Raw genomic sequence first — 21284 nt, forward strand, 5'->3', positions numbered from 1 at the left:
GGGTAAAGAGAAGGAGGGGCAGTGGGGTGAATATAAGTCAGAAATGAAAAAAGGAAATAGAAGCTGCCTCAGTGGGAGAAGCCTGTTGTACCCTCAGACTGCAACTCCCGTCGTGCATTACTGAGTCCCTGTCATCGTCACCCATTGGCAACAGTAAGATCGCACTTCACTCACAGCCTTTTGTGGAGCATCATCTTTTTCACAAGCCGCGATTAAAAAATAAAATCTAAGCGTTGTGTCACTCTAATCTTTTTTTTATCTCTAGGGTTCATATAGTGAGGCACTCTTGCTCAGGAAACCGGATGTGCTCTATGGTAGCAGAAGTACTTCCTGCCCTTTACTGAGGGGGCGCTTGGGCTTCGCCGAAGAGCCATGTCGGACTCGGAGGAATATTCGTCGGAGGAGGATGAAGATTACCGACCCTCAGGTGGGCGGCCCGGTCCCCCCGCTCAGGAGAGGACCGGGCCCGGGTGATCGGTCCCTCCCTCCCCCAAAAAAAAGAATGCCTGGAAGGGCTTCGGAATGGGGTTTCTACGTGCAGAACGCCCCTTACATCCGGGCTACACCCTGTGTTCATCACGTGACAGCAGCCCCGGCTCAGCATGTTGAGCTGTTGAATGAGGTGGACGGATTTTGAAGGGGGTGGAATGGGCTGAACCACTTCAGGCTACAAATGGGCAGAGAAATCAACGTTTCAATGCTCTCTTATTGTTGTCGGTTTTAGTTTTTATTTGTTGTTATTATTTTATTGCCTTTATATCCCTTTTTTCTCCAAGGAGCTCAGGGTGGTGTACAGTGGTATTTTCTCCCCCCTCATTTAATCCCTACAACAACCCTGTGAAGTAGTTTAGCCTGAGAGGCAGTGACTGACACAAGGTTGCCACTTGTGAGCCTCATGGTTAAGTGGGGATTTAAATCCTGATCTATCAGGTCCTTCCAACACTAACCACTACACCACACTGGTTTTCCAGTGAGAAAACCCCTTTGTAAGTAGAAAGCTAGGACCACAGACGTGTTTCTTGCTGATGTGCTGTTTTTCTCCTTGCAGGGAGCTTTCACCATTTTAAAAAAATGTTACCTTTATTTTAGTAACAGTATTAAAGTGACATTGCACTATAAGGCTAATAACAAAAATGTTTTTGAAGTTCATTTTTGTTAGGTTGCTTTGAGTTTAGTTTTTCTGAAAAGACAGCTAATAAATATAAATAGTAATATTATCACAATCATTTTGGTCATGTTTGATTCGAACGCTTCGAAGTCCTACTCTGGACTTGATTTATTCCAATTGAACACACTCAACACAAATGCAGCAAGTGGCTTCTCTAAGGATGAGACATAAACCTTTTGATATATAAGAGTGAGTTGTACCTACAATTTTAATTTAGAAAAAGAATACCTAGGACAGGGTTGATTTTACAGTAAGATAATAAGGAATGGTTTATTTTTGAGGTTAACATAAAGGAATGCAAGACCATGGGCAGGAGTGGAATATTAAATGATAAGAGTCGGGTGGCCCAGAAAGACCACTGTAGTGCAGAATACTGCCCAATTGCAATACCATAGGCCCCTTTCCACATATAACATGCAATCCCAGCCTAACTATTGCTGCAGGCACAAAATCTGTTGAAATGATTAGTGTTTTGTACCTTAACCCGAGATCCTGTTTTGATAACTAAAGCTGTGTTGATAACAGGTGAAGAATACAGTGAAGATGATGTAAACGAATTGGTTAAGGAAGAGGAGGAGGAGGAGGAGAAGCCATCACACAGGGGGAAATGCAAGAAGAATTCCAAGGAGATCACGTGTCGGTAGGCACCAGCTTCATTTGATGTCAGTGGAACTGAGTGAGCAGATTAAGAACCCTGTGGCTGGCTCTAGGAATGTACATGGTTCTGCTTTCGAAGAAATAGCTCAGGTCAAGGATCATGCCTTCAGAATAGGTGGATCCTTAGAGAGTGATGACAGTGGAAGAGGGAAACTATCAGTAACACAGCCAGCTCAGCAACAGTTCTCAGCTGGTTCAGCAAGGAGGAATTTCCCCAATTTTCTCTTTCATATCTGCCTAGGTTTCCTTCTTTATCTGAGATAAAAAAAGGTAAAGGGATCCCTGACCATTAGGTCCAGTTGTGACCGACTCTGGGGTTGCGCGCTCATCTCGCATTATTGGCCAAGGGAGCCGGCGCATAGCTTCCAGGTCATGTGGCCAGCATGACAAAGCCGCTTCTGGCAAACCAGAGCAGCACATGGAAACGCCGTTTACCTTCCCGCTGTAGCGGTCCCTATTTATCTACTTGCATTTTGACGTGCTTTCGAACTGCTAGGTTGGCAGGAGCTGGGACCAAGCAATGGGAGCTCACCCCGTCACAGGGATTCGAACCGCCGACCTTCTGATCAGCAAGCCCTAGGCTCAGTGGTTTAACCACAGCGCCACCTGGGTAGTAGCCATTAAAATGGCTACAGTATATTCCTGCGTATAAGACTACTTTTTTAACCCAGGGAAATCTTCTCAAAAGTCAGGGGTCGTCTTATACGCCGGGTCGTATTTCTTATACAGTGAGTATATCCCAAGCTGGAAAAGTTGGGGGTCGTCTTATACGCCGGAATATACGGTAATTATTAGCCTTGACTGAGTTCTTGACATTCGTGTCTCCATTCTTGTTTCCTTTCATTGTAGGGGTTACAGTGGTGCATGGGATACTGACATACTGTCATTTATCAAGCTTTCAGTCTTAACTTATGATTCCACGTTGCAACTACTGGGCTTTTGAAAGATCACTACCACAGAAGCATAATGTAGGCATTGGTTGTAAATCATTTGCTAATGTGAGTATGGTTTGGTGATGTTCATTCTTAGGAAAAGGAACAAAGGATGTGGCCTCTTCTTAGAACCAGGTGGAGGAGAGGCATCAAAGGATGATGAAAGCGACAGGGAGGATGGCGAGTCGGCAGAAAGCAATCCACACATGAAAGAAAGTGATAATAGACAAAAAGAGGATGCTTTGTGGGCCAGTTTCCTCAGTGATGTGGGCCAGAAACCAAAAGCACCTCCTGCAGTTCAGGCGCCTGGCTGCACACAGAAAGGCAAGGTGAGAGGGCATGTGTCATTCATGCATTGCTGTTTGGAAAGGGCACAACAGGGGTAGTATATTGTCTTTGATAATTAATGTCTGCAAGATATTTGGGTTTTCAACTGATCACTAATCAAAGACGTCCAGAGCAAAGGAGATTCCACACAAATGTCTATTCAGGGGTGTTTGTTGTTGATTCTTTCTGACTATCCTGGTTTGCTGTTCCAAGAAAGTAGATCAGATTGATGTTATAGTGGTACCTTGGTTTATGAACTTAATCCGTTCCGGGTTCGTAAACCAAATACTGTAGTTCGTAAACAGGGCTGTTCTTAAACCGAGGTAAATGGGAGGAGAGAGAGATGGAGGAAGGTAATTACGGTTGATCAGCACCAGTTTTGCCTGGAAAGAAATTTATAAATGGAGCCATGAATGCCATTATTTGCAACTTGGGAAAGTCTTCAGAGTACCCTTGCATAAATGGCATTATATTAATCAGCATAGCTGCCAAGTTATCCCTTTTTTAAAGGGATTTTCCCTTATGCTGAATAGGCTTCCTCACGAGAAAAGGGAAAACTTGGCAGCTATGTTAATCAGGTCTTTAAAATTTTCAAACAATAGTTCATTTGAGGTTTGAGATCTTGGGATGAAGAGGCCTGTTGTTCTTTTTAATGACTTTAAGCAGGAAGTAGTTGAACCCATAACATCTAGGAATGAGATTTGATGATGTCAGGGAATGGTCTGAAGACAAGGACTGGGGAATGCATTCTATGGCAGACCAGCTTCTCTCCGATGGAGAGCTGGAGGGGGAAGAGTCGCCCCCCCCCCCCCGTCCACAGCATGTTCATAACCAGAGAGAGAGAGACAGCTGAACAGCTTAGGGAGGAGTTACCCAGTTACGAGATAATGACAACAGAACCAGAAGGAAGGGGGAAGCTAGTTGAGATGTCACTTGAGAGTGTGTGAGGGGGACCCCCTCACCACAGACTCAAAGGTCTGAACGTGTTAGAGAGAAGGAGGAACTTTCCGTTGGCGCCTAAAATGCTGCAGAAGTCCTTGTGGAGAGCTATGTATTTGTGCTTAAAACATGATGCTATAATAAAAGGACTATAAATCTATCAACTGCTTGTTAATTCTTATCTGTGAAGCTACCGAAGGGATAGGGGGACTCTCCACACCTGACTGTTGAATTGCAAAACTTGGGGTTCCAGATCACACTTGTTTTCATGCTTGAATTACCAGAGAAGTGAATTGTCATTCGAAAATCCAGATTAGATGGCAGTGAAGTTTGAAAGGAAGTGGAAACTGATGGCAGAGAAGCTACTGTTGGTATTGGGCATGGCATTGCAAATCTAGAACACCTGAACTTTAATGAACTTGAAAGAGAATTTGGGCTGACTGACGTTTGACAAATGTGGTTTCTCATAATGTTTTGGTTAGCCAGCTGAAGAGAAGAATTCATGCAAACCTCAGGAGGTGGTGGAGGGACCTGAGAAGAGCAAAGTTGCCATCACCAAAGTCTTTGACTTTGCGGGTGAAGAGGTGAGGTGAGTTTGGCCTCTTGCCTTTCCAGCCACAATGAGCCATATCCCTGGTCCTTTTTGAGCCATTGCATTTAACTGTTTGCCTCAACTGTGTCTAAATATATTAACAGTATTTTATTAAAATATGCATATCCTTACCTTCTGTCCCATTATAGGGTCCCCAAAGCATCTTAGCAACATTAACATAAAGTTGGTTTAGGTTTCAATAGAACAGAAAAACTAAAAAAATAATAATTAAATGTCATCAAAACAGCAACATAATGGGTAGATAAGACAGGGCCACTATATGTCCTCCAAACACAAGGCTGAATAGTGCTGTCTCTGGTGGGTTGTGAAAGGCTGAGGGGGCAGAGAATTTCACAGTAGGAACACCACTGGCAAAAAGCCCTTGACCCCTGTCTGCAGATTCTGTGTCTTAGAAGTGGCCCTGGGTTGTATTTCTAAACCATCTAGCGACTAGAGTGTGTTGGCAGGTTCATATAAGAGGAGACAAGTCTTCATATATTCAGGCTCATAACAATTACCTAGTGGTATAACATTGACCCAGGGCCAGGAGCTGGATAAAACTAACTCTGCCTTGTCAACAGGAGCTGCTGCACAATAACAGAACCTTGCTTCTGTTTCATGCTGTGTAGCTTCAAAATTCCCATTGCTTGTCTGGACTTTCCCCCACATTGATATAAAAGTGGTCTAGACACCCTCCTCCCCACATTAACCTCTGAAAGACCTAGAGAGAACTCACTTCTCAGCAAAAGTCAACAATTATTTCTCACCCTGACACAGATAGCACTAAATGTGTTATGAGCCCCTGCACTGATATAAATGGAAAGTGTGTGCAGTAATTGAACCAGTTATTTTGCTTAGGAATTAATCTATCAGATCCTCGAGTGTAACTAAGGACCAGAAAGAAAAACTGAAAGCAATGAGACAGTTATCAACAGCCAGTATTCTAGACGTCTGCTCTGACATGAGAAATTATGGAGGTTCCAAAGTGCCTCACCCTTTGCTTAAGCCTGACTACAAAATGCCAGAGACTTTCCTATCTCATTAGAGAAAGGAGGTGACCAGAAGAGTCTTGCTGGATCAAACCAAGGGCTCATCCAGTCCAGCATTCTGCTTCCCACAGTGGCCAGCCAAATGCCTTGTGGAAGGAAAGAAGCAGGTTTTAAAGGCAGTAGGTCTCCTCTGATGTTTCTCCTCAGAGGCACTGCACCATACAGACATAAAATAACCATATGAGAGGGTACACACAGGTCCCACTTTCTGAATACAATAGGTTTGTAGGAAATCGTTCCTTAAGTGAGCACTTGCATAAGAAGCTGATGATTTCCATTACTTCCTATGGAAACATTTGTAATGTGTGATTTATCTGTTCTCTCTTGCCCTTCCTCCCCTCATGGTTTGTGCCTGAAGCGGCTGCTGCCAATCTGCAAAAGCCAAACAAAGGAAAAACTGATTAGTCTGATCTCTCCCTCCCTCAGTGTTTTCTGCCCAAAATGGCTGCCCATGACCGGCAAAACACAAACCAGTATGGAAGTGAGCAAACTCTCGCTGTCTGGATATCTGAACCAGCCATTAGGTTATAATTATTTGTGTTTGGTTAACTGAGATTTTGAATAACATGTGTTCCAATAGCAGGACCTGCATGTACTGGTAATTGCCCATTTTGACTAGTCTTTTATCTAGTTTATATGTTCTGTCCTGATTCCATGGGAAAAAATCTTTCCGGGTTGGATTCCTATCAGGGATGCTGCCAAGTTGCAGTTTATAAATAACAGTGTTCCTCCTGTTGCAAACTAGAACTCTGCAAACATACCCCATAGTTACTACAGTGGTTCCTCGCAAGATGAATGCCCTGCAAGACGAATTTTTCGCAAGACAAATGCGTCTTGCGATCTGATGGTGACTCGCAAAACGAATTGACTCACGGAACGAATTAAATTCGTCTTGCGAGGCACCACTGTACATATTCCATTTATGAACAATCAAAAACCAAATGCAACCTGTAATTCTTACCGTACAAGTGGTGATTGGATTTTTATCCAAACCTTGGCCATTCTCCAAGACCTCTATCATCAGTCCCAAAAAGGATAAACACAGCTCCCAACTGATCGTAATTTATATTTGCTGTAACAATTACTCCCTTAGACACAGTAAATATAATAAATTAGATTTGGAAACAGATGCCATTTAATTGTCAGTGACCTTATAAATGAGCAGTCAGGACTTGGTATTGCTTGTAGTGTTTTGTTGGGATCCTTATTGCACATTGGTTACCTGTGGAGGAGTTGGCTAGATGGGGAGTACTTTGGGAAGGCTTTAGTAAATAGCCAGTTCAGTATGAATCAGTAGCCTGATGGTATGGTTTAAAGGGCAAATGGCATCTCAGTTTTCTTAAGACACATTGTTCCAGGGCTTGGCAAGTAGTACTGTTACTGATGAGAGTTGCATTACGCATAGATTACCTGAGCCTGTAATTCAAGGAAAGATATTGACAGACTGAAGAATATTCCGAAGAAGATTAGATACCTTGAAAGCACATTACCGTGTTTCTCATATTATAAGACACGTCTTATATTTATTTTTTCCTCAAAAAAAACCACTATGGCTTATTTTCAAGGGATGTCTTATTTTTTTCCTCCTCCTCCTGCCGCGGCCGGCATTGCTGCTGCGCCTATCACTATGTCTTATTTTCAGGGTATGGCTTATATTCCTTGAATGCTTAAAAATCCTGCTATGGCTTATTTTATGGGTATGTCTTAAAATATGAGAAACAGGGTATATTTGGAAGAACTGTTCATGTTTACCCTAATGAAGACGCCACACTCGCCACAGGGAGGGAGTATGTTGACACTTCATGTGTTTAGGAAGGAAGGGAATCATTGTTCGCCAGATCCACTGAGGATACTCCAGGAAGTAACAGGCTTAAATAACAGGAAGGTAGATTTGGGTTAAATGTTGAACAGAACTTCCTAAGTAGAAGATCACTTCAGCAACGCCACAAAAACCATCGTTCTAGGGATATTGTAGATTCTCCTCCAAACTATTTGAAGGTGGTGTCTGTTGAGGATGCCAAAGCAATAAATTTTGAACTGAAGAAGCTACACTGTCATGGATGAAGGAAAAAAATGACTGCAAAAAATGGGTTAGATAGCATATCTGAGGATGGATTATTTGGCTTGTATTTTTTCCTGGACATTTTCTTGGTAGGAATTAAATTTATGAGCGACTTTTAGAATTAATATGAAAAAAGCTGTATATGAATTAGTCTGTTAGCTGTGACAGATAAGTTGGTATGTTCACTGGCCAGTAACCAGATGCTGTGGATGAACTGGGTGGATACCACAATCGTGCCCTGCTTGTGGGAAAGATGAGCTTCTCGAGGCATCTGATTTGCCACTATTGAAAAGAAAGTGCTAGGCCTTTTGTCTCATTCAGCAGGATAATTCTTTCATTCCTAGGGTCTTTTCCACTATGCCTCTCAAAGTTTGATGCTTGGTGGTTGTCTGTTGCTTAGCTGAGAAGAAATGTTTTAAGCTGGTTGTGCATCTTCAGAGCAGAGCTGTTGAGAAGAGTCACCCAGTGAACTTCATGGCATACCAAGAACTTGAACCCAGGTCTCTGTAGTCATTGTCTGCCACACCACACCGCCTCTCACAGCTTGGTGGCCACCCACTGCCTCTATAGTTTCTGCTCTGCACATGTGTTCCAGCTTTAACATATGGCTTTGGTGTTCTTCCCTCTCCTTGTGGCAGGGTTACAAAGGAAGTTGATGCTACGTCTGAAGAAGCCCAGTTCTTTCTGAAGCAACAAGAGCAGAAGACTGTCGTCCCACCATCCTCGCCTACTGTTTCTGGGTAAGCCCTAGCCGCCTGGTCCTACAGTTCCAAAGCTTCTGTGGACATTAGAATTCTGCTGGGAGATTGTAATGCTTGCATCTTTGGTGTTGGCAGGATCTTGGGACCTCTGTACTCATCAATGAGTTGCTTGGATTCTGCTTGTGAGACTTTGCCTTGCTCCAGTCACCCTCAGGGGAAGTAAATGAACGAATGATCTAGGTAGGGCTTCCCAAAGTTGGGTCTGTAGCTGTTTTGGGACCACAGTTCTCATCATCCCTGACTACTGGTCCTGCCAGCTAGGGGTGATGAGAGTCTAAAAACAGCTGGAGACCCAAGTTTGGGAAGCCCTGAACTGGAGCATTCTTGCCAGGGAGGAAGGAGGTTTCACACGCAAGTCATAGTGAGCTCTCATTCATGAAGGAACCTGAGGTTTGCTGCCATTCTCCTTGAGAGGACAAGTGGCCCCTGAAGAGGTTCTATGGCTGCACACAATATTCTGGCTACTTCCCTCTTGAGCTGAAGTGCATTGTTTCTGCCCTTCTCTCTTGTATTCTGTCTTTCAAGCTGAAGTTGCAAGCTTGACAATTTGAGGCCATTGCAGAAAGTGCTTCCTGGTCTTAATAAACAGTATCTGTTTAGGGATGTTTTTAATGTCTGATGCTGTACTGTTTTTAATATTCAGTTCGAAGCCGCCCAGAGTGGCTGGGGAAGCTCAGCCAGATGGGTGGGGTATAAATAATAAATTATTATTATTATTATTATTATTATTATTATTATTATTATTATTATATAACACAAATGGGGTGAGAGTACTTGGCAAGAAGTTGTGATGGTAGAACCAGACATACAAAAAACATAAATAGCCATATTATTCCATTGTGGTGGTGGGGAGTATAAAATCCACAGTAGGACAATTTTATTAGCACCAACCCAAATCACTCAAAATGTCTTCAAGTTCTCTATCGTTTTAATTATTTTGAAATATACAGTACTCTCATTGTTCTGGGTTTGTGTGTGTTGCTGTATTTTGTTTTGGTATGATATACAGCCTTGCCCTCTGTATATCAACCATGATAGCTGCAGGGATGAAGGATGATATAAAAGTATTTTAAATGGTAGAATGTTGAGCAAACTTTTGAATTCTGCAGAACTCTCCTTCAGGCTGGATGATAGGAAAGATGGGATCCCCCCCAAAAAAAAAATAAATAAAGCGGGCATGCCATTAAAGCAATGTCATTTGCAGGTTGAAGCAGAAATGTAATAATTTATTTAATAACATGATATGCCATTCAGTATAAACATTCTCAATCATAAAACAGTTGTAAAATAAGTGCTATAAAGTTATGCATTGGCCCCAAGACTGAAGACAGTGTTTGACACCTAAGGTTTTAAGTTTTACTCTGAGCAGACCCTTTGGGATCACTGGACTTCGGCTGTATTCCAAGCACAACTCTACTTCAGAGTAGAGAAGCTTAAGCTTGTGCTGTAATAAGGCCAGTTGACTTCAAACAATCAACTTAACTAAGAACAACCTGTAAATAGCAGGTTTGAGAATTGCATGCCACTGGACTCCCATATCAATGAGCATTTACCCCATTTGTAAACCACCCTTCCATCACTTAAGATCCCAGGCTGGTTTTTGCAATGCAGATATTAGCGATACATATATAACAACTGAAAGCCACACAATGTTTGGTTTACGGATGCAGGCATCTGGGCGCCGAATTCTTGCCCTGCTAAAGCCTGCACGTAACTCCAGGCAGGGGTGTTGATGGAGCTGAGAGCTCTTCAGTTCCATTGCTAATCCAGAAGCAGAGGCATAGGATGGAAGTCTTGCACCTATTCCTTTGTTTTTACTACATAACAGTTCAAAGTGTTGGTGCTGAAGAATTCAAAGTGTTGGTACTGACCTTTAAAGCCCTAACAGCCTTGGTCCAGTATGCCTGAAGGAGCATCTCCACCTCCATCATTCTGCCCGGACACTGAGGTCCAGCACCAAGGGCCTTCTGGCGGTTCCCTCGCTGTGAGAAGCCAAATTACTGGGAACCAGGCAGAGGGCCTTCTCGGTAGTGGCACCCGCCCTGTGGAACACCCTCCCACCAGATGTCAAAGAGAAAAAACATCTACCAGACTTTTAGAAGACATCTGAAGGCAGCCCTGTTTAGGGAAGCTTTTAATGTTTAACAGACCATTGTATTTTAATATTTTGTTGGAAGCCACCCAGAGTGGCTGGGGAAACCCAGCCAGATGGGTGGGGTATGAATAATAAATTATTATTATATTATTATTATTATTATTATTATTATAGTTGAATCACACCTGCACTGTGGACCTGTTGCTACACAATGTGAAGGATTCCTTGCTAATAGTTAAATGAAATGTTCTCAGATGTTGGGTTTAAGATGAAGGAGTTTGGTTGTGGGTTGGGAACGTTCCACCTGCCCCCTCTCCCCGCTATGCTGTAATCCTGGCAGGTCTGATTGTTCCCACCATTCAAGCGGCATTAGCCAGCACACAGTGACTCCACTTCGGGAACAAAGGTTCCATTTTCAGTCTAGATTTCCCTGCTTTTGTAACCCAAATTCAGTGTGCTAATCACTGCAGAGGCTATGAGAAAATAGCTCCGGTAGCAATATTGTTAAAGCCTGGCCTTTCTGTTTGGGCTTATTATAGAGTTGCTTGCTGTTAATAGCAGCCTTGGTCTCTCACTCTCATCTTGGTGTTTTCCAAAATGACAGCCCTGAGTTTGTGACCTCTGTGGCCTCTTGTCCCCTCCCAGGTTGCTGTGAATTAGCAGCAGGTGAAATTCAACTTTAAAGCAAGTTGAGTAGCTCCCTTTTCCTTAAGCATGGACTGGATTGAAGGGTCACAGTCTTACATAAGTTGAGTCAGTGCATCAGATCAGTGGCCTCTTACAAGATGCATTCCTTTCTAGCAGTTGAGAGGTAAAGACAGAAATGCATCTTTGCTTCCGGGAGCTTCCACCCCCCACCCCCCAGCTCCCTTGAAGCTTTGGTTTATGTATCTCTTTTGGCCTTCACCCTGCTTTGTGCTGAGAATTCAGGAACCACTCCAAGAGTTGGAGCAACTGAAGAGGTCGCGGGGTAATCGTAGCCCTTCTGCTGTAGCTGGAGGAGCCTCTTGTTTTCCCCTGTATATATGCTGGTGCTGCCGTCTGTCTCAGAGCAGAAAGCTCTCCAGGAAACAGCCTGGGCTGGGACTGTATCCTTCAGGGGCTGAGCTGCGTCTGGCTCCATGAAAAGATGGCCACATTTCCCGCTGTCAACATCCACTTTCAATGCCTGTGTTAATTCTGCTGAACTGCTGCTTTCTTTCCTGGTGGCAGGGGGGCAGTAGAAAAGAGGTGCAGAATCTGTGGCCCAGCAATGTTGCTGGGCTGCAGCTTCCATCATCCCTGGGGGTGACTGTCACAGGGATATCTTCATGTTTGTAGACTTAATTTTAGAGCCGTTTCAAATATTATCTTTTGGCACTAAGGCATGTGGTGAGACCAAATTGTGGTCCCTGTTTGTTTGCAAGAGAGTCCTCTTCTGCACCCATGGAGCGGGAAGCTTCAGGTTTTTTGTGTGGATAGGTTTTTTTAATGGATCACAGCCACCAGGGGGCGCAGAACCACTCTGAGCCATGAAATCAGTTACTGTCCAGGTGATGTCATTTCGTCTACAGATTTAATAGCAATTAGAAAACTCTTTGTCAGGCTAGAAGGGGCCTCATTCCTCTGCATGTCCCTCCAAGAGCTCTAACAGCTTTTCAGAGGCCAGCTGCTCCACAAGTCCCACAGCCGGTTTGAGTAGGCTGCTTTCCAGACAAATCACCTTCTTTGCCCTCTGTGTGCTGTTTTTGTTGTACTCATTAGCTGGCTGCATCACCCTGAGAGCTCACGTCAAGAGGAGGCCTCTTGCTGAGAAGACTGCAACCCTTTCAAAACCCTGTCTGCTAGCAGCTAGAAATGCAATTAAATGGAGTGGAGACCTGGGGTCTCGACCAAAAGCCTGAATGCTCGGCTTCAGGGCCAGCACTTTGCTCCTGTGTGCGTGGCGCTGCTTTGGTCCCATTTGCTCGGCTTCTTTAGAAAGGAATGGAGAGTTCTGTGAGGGATATGGCTGGAAGCACACCCTTGTTCCTGAGCAAATCTTACTTTGGCTGCGCAGAGCAATGACCAGCTGTGGAAGCCATTTCCTGTGGTATGAGACATGGATGGTTCTTTCTGCTGATTTTGGTGGAAGTGGTGTTCTTGCTCTGGATTAGCGCTCCCCCACTCTCCCTGCAATCCCAGGGATTTAGACCCTTCTGCTGTGATGCTGTGTGTCAATTCCATGCCAGACCCGGGCAAGGCGTAGCCATTAGGAGGGATATGATTGGGCCAGGCCTGGAGGGGGAGGGGCCAGGCAGGGAGCATCTGTCCTTCATTTAGCTGCTCTGTGCATTGTGGAGGCTGGGAGGGAGCACAGCTGCAGAGCACCAATTCTGCAGGCACCAGCCAAAAGGGGAGCTTGGAGCGGCTCTGAAAAATGTGCCTTGGAACAAAATATGGCTCCTGTAACGGCAGGCATTTTGCCCTGAAGCACAGCGGTGCACTTGAAAAGAGCAACGCTGGCTTGGTTGAGAACTTTGGGGGGGGGGTGCAGGGAGAGCGACAAGGGACTTGGATTCAGGAACCAGCGCCAGTCTCAGTAAAAGTTGGAGCCCTGTGCTATACGCTAGACCAGAAAAGTGTCCTCTTTCAGCAACCAGGCCCTTGAGATGTTGAGTTCTAAACTTATTATCTCAGCTGTGCAAGTCCATTGACTAGCCATGGTCTTAAACAGCAGCTGTTTGGCAGAGGATGAGAGTGAGGTCCTGATGATAGTCACTGTGCTGCTCATGAGAAAGGGCTTCTCGTGTTACCTTGGGCAGGTCACTCATTGGGCTTGTTTTCCAGGCAGGGCACCTTTCCCATCTCGCAAGTGCCAGAGACCTCTTTCTGGGAGACTGGGTGTCCTTGGGCTTCTCATACCTTTTCTCAGCACACCTAATCACACAGGATTGTGCGGAGGATAATAAAGGGAATGGGGAGAGCCAGGGGTGCTGATCTGAGGAGATGGGAGAAGTGGTGAAATTAAAAATGTTACAAACAAGGGGTGGCTAACCTATGGCCTTTCAAATATTTCTGGGCTCCTTCTCCCATCACCATCCCTGCCATCTGACCAGGGCTGACTCTGCCCACACCTGAAAGGCCACAGTTTAGCCACCCTTGCTACAAGCAAGCATTCAGCCTGGCTGTTGAACTGAACAGAGACATGAGCCTGGATTGTGTTTCAAATTTTGCACTAGCTTCACAGGCGGCAAGGAGTGCAGAGAGAGTGAGAGTGTGTTGTTGTACACCTTGAGGCCCTGAATTTGGACAGAATCTTGAAAACAAAAGGGCTGGAAAATGTTTTCCTCTGACTCATTGTTTTCCAGTAAAATATCCTGAATGCTGGCCTTACCCGGCCATGGTTCTTTCCCCTCGGCCTTAGAATGCAAGTTGTTTCCGCTCTGACTTCTCAGAATGGCCCCTGATTGGCAGAAAGGAAGTTATCCCAGGAATGCAAATAAACTGCAAGCTGGAGACTCTGCTGACGGGGTTCATGGGAGTTTGCATTGCCGTTTCCACGTCTGCAGTGACGGATCTGCAGAGGCCCCATTAAGGCCGCGTGGAGTTTCCTGCACACCCTGGGAGTTGGAGGGCCATGCTGTTTCGTTACTTAAGGGCTAGAATTTCCCACTGGGCAGATGGCTGTGATTTAGACTCTTTTCCAGGACTGGGCCTCATTCATTAGGAGACTTCTGCTGTCCAAAGAACTGGCTTCAGAAACTCCAGTGTCATTTGAGAAGCAGTGGAGGATTCTGATTTGGTTGTGCTCGAAGCAAAGGAAAGGGAGGCCCAATAATCAGTGTTCAAACGTTCTGCGTTTTTTGCAAAGCCTTCCCATGGCACTCCAAAGTTGTGTGTTGGCAAGGCAAGCTGACTGCACCTGTGGGCACTTAATAACCACGTGACTCACTTCCTTGTGGAAAGTTGGAGAGGAAAAAGTAAAAAGTTTTGTTAGCTGCAGGCAGATGTTTGACATTGTTATCATAAGTGCATATATGTGGCAATAGTTTTATCAGAATGGACCATGGGAGGCAATTTGGTTCAAGAGCTAGATGGACTTTTGGATGGTGAAGCCTCTTTGTGCTATGGATTATTCTTCTCTCTGTGCTCCATTTGTAAAAGGAGGCAAATGGGAGCCTTGTTTGTGGGGTGGTTGTTGTGGATACATTTTATTTATGTACTGGTTTTTTGCCCAAGGGCCCCCAAAGCTATGAGCAGCATATTGAAAATAACAGACTATACAGTAGAGTACGGTAAAATGCTGTAAAGAAATCCACAAACAATCAATATAAGACACCAGAGCAGCAACCTAGGAGGGCAAGGGGAAGGCCTTCCCAAGCCCATGGATTAAAGGGTGCTCTCACCTATCATATATCCCCATACACTTGGGAGCTGGATACCTGAATAGACAAGACCCTGGGGAGCTGCAGTTGGGCAGAGCTGTAGGTAGCACTGGGCTAGAGAGACCAGTGACCTGACATGTGCTCTGATGTACACTGGAGTTTCCTAATGCTGTAACAGAGGAGGACTCCAGGCTCCATGATCTGAACAAGTGCAGTGTATAATTGTCTGGATGCATTCATCAAGTGTTAGGTTCTCAAGTGATGCTGTGCCGATGCCTCCAGCCATCTTCCTCTTCTCCATGGGCCTTAGAAGTAGTAACCGTAATACTTAAGGCTTCATAGTGTACTTTAGCAGCAGACTTTAGCATGTTCAGATGGTTTTGCATATATTCTCCCATAATGCTTAACAACAGCCCTTTAAGTAGGCTGGTATTACATCCCCATATTGGGAAGTCACTAGCCTGATTCACTCTTCATGTCTTAGGCTATGACTCCCATCAGCCCCTGCCAGCAGCTCTGATGGGAGGTGTGGTTCAAAACATCCAGAGGACACCAGGTTGTGAAGACTGGTAGAGTGTGCATTGGTGGCAGAGAAAAGAGTTGAACCACAGCTCATTCCCTAAACTGCCGAGCTGCTGCAGACAATGATGGCTTGGGCCCACCTGTAGGAAGGGGAAGAGCTGCCAGGTTGCTGGACTCTGGAGGAGCTCTGCATTCCCCACCTGGGCTCATCCACCTTGTTTTGCTGGGACTTCCTTGAACCTCCCTTGTAACCTGCCTTCTTGTCTCTGCCAGAGTGAAGCGTCCGAGTGGCATGAACAGCCTCCTGGGGAAGATAGGTACCAAAAAACAGAAGCTCAGCACCCTGGAGAAATCCAAGCTAGACTGGGAGACCTTCAAAGAAGAGGAGGGCATCGGGGAGGAGCTGGCCATCCACAACCGAGGGAAACATGGGTAAGAGGGCAGCATCCTCCATCAGGCATAGCAGCAGCAGTATATCTTTTCCTGGGTTTTGACATTTGTGGTTCTTTCCACGAACCTTGAGGCCTCAGATAAACGTTTCAAGCGGGGAGCAGATTCCCAGCTGTCCCTTTGGTCTGGCACTGCCTGCCCCTGTGACATCGGGTGGGCAGTTTTTAAGCTTGTATCAACTGTGTGTTTTTGCTAGAAGTCCAAGGTCCACCAGCCTGGAAACTGGCCAGTGGAACAGCGCAAAGATCAGGACAGCATCAACAAGTAGTTATATTTTATGGGACTGGAACAGAGAGACCGATATGCAGTTAAATTGGGAATTAGAAAGCCTTGCTGAGCTAATGCAGATCACCCAGGAATGTACCAATAATAGATCACAATAAAACTTTGGGCACCCCAGTGTAACCCACACACATCTCACCCCCATTCACCACCAATGTATCTGCAGTGAGCTCCAAGTTTGTGAAACCAGAACTCTCTTGTTCTGGCCTGGCCTGGTTTTGCAAGAGATGAGGAGGATCTACACACACACACACACACACACAGAGAGAGAGAGAGAGAGAGAGAGAGAGAGAGAGAGAGTGTTCTTCAGCTGCTTCTCATTATGGTGTTATGTAGGGCAGGCCCCACAGGAAATGCCCCTTTGGTTTTGATCTGTGTGCCTGGCAGTATGTAGGACAGGCCACGTGAGAGCCCTGGGGTGTTTGCAGGAGGAGAGATAGGTGCCTTGTGCTGCCCTATTGAGTAATGGCAAGGGATTGATGAGGGACAACTGAAGGTTCCCCAAAAATGCACTTGATTTCATTTGTGCTTGTCTCCAGTGTCATTATTGGAAATTATTTATAGCTTGCAATTAGTTGGACCATTTGGGTTATTTGGTTGGGGAAGAAAAGTCAAGTGAAGGAGTTTAGCTCTGCCTGATTCTTAATCTTTCCAACTCTCTTAAATCCATAAGCAAAGTTGTTGCCCAAGACACGTTGTACATAGAGCGGGCCGTAAGAACCAGTGCCCACCACCTGCCAGTGGAGCCTTGTGCAACAATGACTCTCTGGGGCTGAAAAGGTGAGATGGCACTTGAGGCATTGAAGCCCCTGCGAGGGCAGCAACAACAGGGTCTTTCCGTAGTTTATTTCCTGGCGTCAAACCGGAGGCCAGACTGGCTTGTGTTTTGGTGTCCCTGGAGCTAACCCTCTGCCTCCTTCCCTGCAGGTACTTGGAGAGGAAAGCGTTTCTGGAGAGGGTTGACCACCGGCAGTTTGAGCATGAGCGGGACATACGCCTGAACAACATGAAACCTTGAGACTGCTGCAGAGCCCAGTCCGAATCATGCCTCTGATCTGGCTAGCCTCAGAAGGCAGCAACTCATAGAGTTATGACCTATATGGATTTTCTTTTTCACCACAATAGCGAATAAGTGAATGGAGGTCGCTGTGGCAGGTGATTTGCCCGCCAAAGGGCTGCTGTGCGCAGGAGACACCAGTGTGGTTCTGCTGGGTGCTTGTCAGCGGCTGCGGTAGAAGTTTTCCAGATCTCCCTGCTCCTGGTGGTTAGGAGGGACGAAGCAAGCTTTGTGCTGTGGCAGCAGCCTGCTCATGCCTGCTGCCTGGGCACCACTTCCCTGGGGCATCAGCTTCATGGGTCTCCCAAGGGCTGCAGACTCACAGAGCGCCTCCGTGCAGCTGGAGGGCTTTTCTTCCCAAGGACACACTGCAGTCATGCATTGTGTCCGCATTAGGCCCATTGACCCACTTTCTGAAAAGACTTCCTCTTCTCCCTGTGGGATCTCCACTCTCGTTTTTCGTAAACCCTTTCACCAGGAATTTTTTTTAAAAAAAGCAAGTCCTCCGTCATGCTCTGCACGAACATCGGAGGAACAGCAGCGTGCATGTGAGGAAAGTCGGCATCCCTTTGTTCCTTTGAATAAAGTGTTAAAACTTTATTGTCGGGTGTGTCGTTCTTCATCCATTGGCAGGGGACTTTATATAGGCCAAACAAGATGACTCCTTTTATCAAAGCAAAGACTGGCTGCTTGGACAGAGTCCAAACCCGTTCTCACAACCTTGATCCTATGTGCTAGGAAAATGCATGTGGAAAGCTGTAACCTGTCTTCAACACAAGGAGCAGGACCTGGTGCATCATTTGGTGCTTTTCCCCCCCATAATCCCCTATGGGGATTCACTTTGAGACTTACCTGGAACTCAGGTGGACGTTTGATCAGCATTGGGAACTGGCGTGTGTCTGTCTGTCTGTCTGTCTGTCTGTCTGTCTGTCTGTCTGTCTGTCTGTCTGTCTGTCTGTCTAAAGTCCACGTTCTTGTAGAGAACATAACCAATAAATAGAGGAAACAATGGGAAGCAGTTGGGGAAGAGATAAGGAGGCAGCACCATGAACTCGGGATGCATTGTACAATCCTGCAGGTGCAAGCATGCCTTGCATTTGACCCAGCAACCCCTTTCTTGTGGGTGGAGCAGTGGACTGGTCCTGCTTGGGGCCCTTGGCACAGCTGAAGCATTCTTTACATAACACAGAGAAATGTAATTGTCACAACTGTGGGCAACTTATTTTCTTTGCAAGTTAAACTGGAGACAAAACTCTTTATCTGCAATCTGGTAGCACCATTGAGGGAAATAAAATGGCTTTCAGGGCCACAACTGGCGCAGAATTCTGCAGCCCTGCTGGTGTTGGATGTCAGGCTGTACTGCTCCAGTACCCCTTTGTCTATCTCTGCTTCCTGTTGTTCAAAGGTATTTTTTATTTCTACCTTTTAAAGCCTTAAAATGATCTGGGACCAGCACAGTTGCTGGACTGCTTCCTATTTGAACTTTCACACAATCCAAGAACATCTGTTGGGTTTCTGCTTTGGGGCAGCATCCTGCTTTATTTATACCTTGTCTTTCTTTGAAAGAACTCCAAAGTTATATTAGTTTCCCCCCTCTCTTCCCTGCCCCCAACCTTCCATTTTATCCCCACAGCACCCCTGTGAGGTAGGTTAGGCTTACAGATAGTGACTGGCCCGAGATCAGAGAGGGAGCTTTGTGGTTGACTGGAGATTTTCTCAATAGCATTGATAGTGTTAAAGAGAGGACTCAATAGGCCTCAGTTCTACTTGATTTTAGGCAACAGGTAAATGTTTCGTTTATTCTCTCAGGCTTTTAAAAGGTGAATGTTAAAAATCCCCCCTCCCCCTGCGCCAAGCTCTTTCTGGATGTTTATCCAAATTGATGCTTTTTTAGTTGGTGTTTTGTTTAACAATTGTCTTAATTGAGGGGTTTTTTCTTTATGTCCCAAAGTGTTATCTCAGGAGTGCATTTGTGGAGAAGTGTCTGAGGGCATAGACAGCTATTTAAAATCCTCCTGGCCTCTGCCTGGGAGAGAGCAGAGCTGACTTCTCTCACCCCCTTGGCTTGCAGGACCTCCTTTCCAGCCAACCCTGGACGCTTTTGCACTCCCCAGCAGCTGCTGCCACGCTGGCCCTGGCTTGGGGGCGCCTCTGCTTTTCCAGCAGCTTGTCACAAATCCTCACACCCACCCCTTCAAGAAGGAGGGCTCTTGTCCTCTGATACAGGGGGAAGGAGTGGCATGAGGCGGCCGTTGGTGGTTGAGGAATGGAATGGTTTCTGTAGATCTTCTCAGCCAATGCAGCCCCAGAGAGCCGTCAAAAAGCAAGCCAGAGAATGACATTAATGTTAATCTCATTCTCATTGAAAATGTTGTGGGGCTCCCCACCACCACCACCTGGTTATTTTTGTCTTGGTAGTTTTATTGCACGGTTACCTATTCTGAGACACAATATGCGCCATGCCGTGCACCAGGGAAGGGGGAGAGAGAAATGAGCCAGACTCCACAATCCAGTGATTTTATTGTGTGTGGGGTTTTTTTTGGGGGGGGGGAGTTGGTAAATTTTATAATGCCTCCCCTCATCTCCAGCGAAACAAACCTTCTTGTGTGTAATAAAATTAGCACAAGGTAGTACAGTACTTTGCAAACTAGGTACACCAAACCTCCCTGAAGTTCCTTCACGATATGCAAGGAACTTTTCAAGAAGGGTGTCTCAATTGGTGCAGTTGTCCATTATTACACTTCCTCCTGCATTCAAGTTTAGAACAGCTGCCATGCGGGGAGAGGAAGATGTCTGTGTACACCCCTATTTCAAACCCTCCCTTACCATACATGGATTATTGCCTGATGTTGCACAGGCCCCAGGCCCATATGACCCAGGCGAGGGGTTAGATTACAGGGGTCAGCAAACTTTTTCAGCAGGGAGCCAGTCCACCGTCCCTCAGACCTTGCAGGGGGATGGACTATATTTTTTTGGGGGGGATGAACAAATTCCTATGCCCCACAAATAACCCAGAGATTCATTTTAAATAAAAATGGCACATTCTTTTTTTTTTTTTTTAAATATTTTTATTAATTTTCCAATTAAAACCAATTATATCACATTCAATATTTCAAATTATACACATATATATATCAATCAAACCGAATGTTATGCCAAATCATCTAAATAATTTATTTTTGGGTTCCCATGCTTCAAGAAATTGGGAATTCCTCGCAACTGTCCACTGCCGTCTTATTTCTAAAGTTCAAATCGTCCTCCAAGCTCATAATATTCCAAATCTTCCCCTTATAGTCACATAGGTGTTTTCCACTTTCATCCGATTGTTCCAGCTGCTGAGATAAATATCAAACGAAGTTTCACAGATGTTCTTTCTCCTGTGTGAGTTAATCAGTCCAGCCTCCCCATAAATCTTCTTAGTGGAGCTCCCTGTTGCGACGAAGTAGCAGCGCCATCTTGAAAGACTCAAATCACTTTCATTTTCTCTCATAGCCATGAAGATTTACGATTTATTTATCTTTATAGAATTTACAGCTTTTTCAGGCAGGAGACCCAAACATCCAACCATGAACTCTTGGTAAATTAATGGATCTCCTTGCCCTATAGCTGAACTTAGCTTCAGGTCGCTGCTCCAATTTAAAGTGCGTCACAGCTCATAAATCCTCCGAACGCGTCCAGAACTCCTTCCGTCTGACTAGGGGGGGGCTTTTCTCATCGGCAACTTCACATCTTTAAGAAATATGCTCAGTAACAACAGCTATAAAGTTCAACTCACACAGTCTTTTGCTTCTCTTTCACTCCAAACAAGCCAGGACATCGCGTCCGGGAAGGTACGAGGCAACAATATGAAGAAAAAATAAAAACTTGCTTCCCTTATCGCTCCGTCCCCATCAATCCTTCTTCCATATGCCGTACATTCTTTGACTCCTCTCACTCAGCAGCATAAAATTCTCAGCAGTAAACAGCGCTTCTTCCCCTCCTTCTGAAGTATGTCCATAGATTTAAGCCTAATTATCTTCTTTAACCATGGAAATCCCCGCCATGC

At 45.3% G+C, this 21284-nt stretch overlaps 1 protein-coding gene across 1 annotated transcript; it reads left to right on the plus strand.

Moving 5' to 3' along the window:
* The first annotated feature begins 303 nt into the window (after positions 1–303).
* On the plus strand, positions 304–17837 carry CFDP1 (craniofacial development protein 1). Its single transcript, XM_035118347.2, has 7 exons — positions 304–427; positions 1694–1808; positions 2855–3086; positions 4506–4612; positions 8365–8466; positions 15724–15882; positions 17110–17837. The coding sequence occupies exons 1-7, from the start codon at positions 373–375 to the stop codon at positions 17198–17200; spliced, it is 861 nt and encodes a 286-aa protein (XP_034974238.2). The 5' UTR covers positions 304–372; the 3' UTR covers positions 17201–17837.
* The last annotated feature ends 3447 nt before the right edge of the window (positions 17838–21284 follow it).

The sequence above is a fragment of the Zootoca vivipara genome, chromosome 6, assembly GCF_963506605.1.
Source record: "Zootoca vivipara chromosome 6, rZooViv1.1, whole genome shotgun sequence".
Lineage (NCBI taxonomy): Eukaryota > Metazoa > Chordata > Lepidosauria > Squamata > Lacertidae > Zootoca > Zootoca vivipara.

Excerpts from the sequence above, each read along its gene's own strand:
- CFDP1 (XM_035118347.2), top strand. The coding sequence starts at position 373 with ATGTCGGACTCGGAGGAATATTCGTCGGAGGAGGATGAAGATTACCGA. Across the intron at positions 4,613-8,364 it reads TTTGCGGGTGAAGAGGTGAG|GGTTACAAAGGAAGTTGATG; the intron begins GTGAGTTTGGCC and ends TCCTTGTGGCAG. Across the intron at positions 8,467-15,723 it reads TCCTCGCCTACTGTTTCTGG|AGTGAAGCGTCCGAGTGGCA; the intron begins GTAAGCCCTAGC and ends TGTCTCTGCCAG.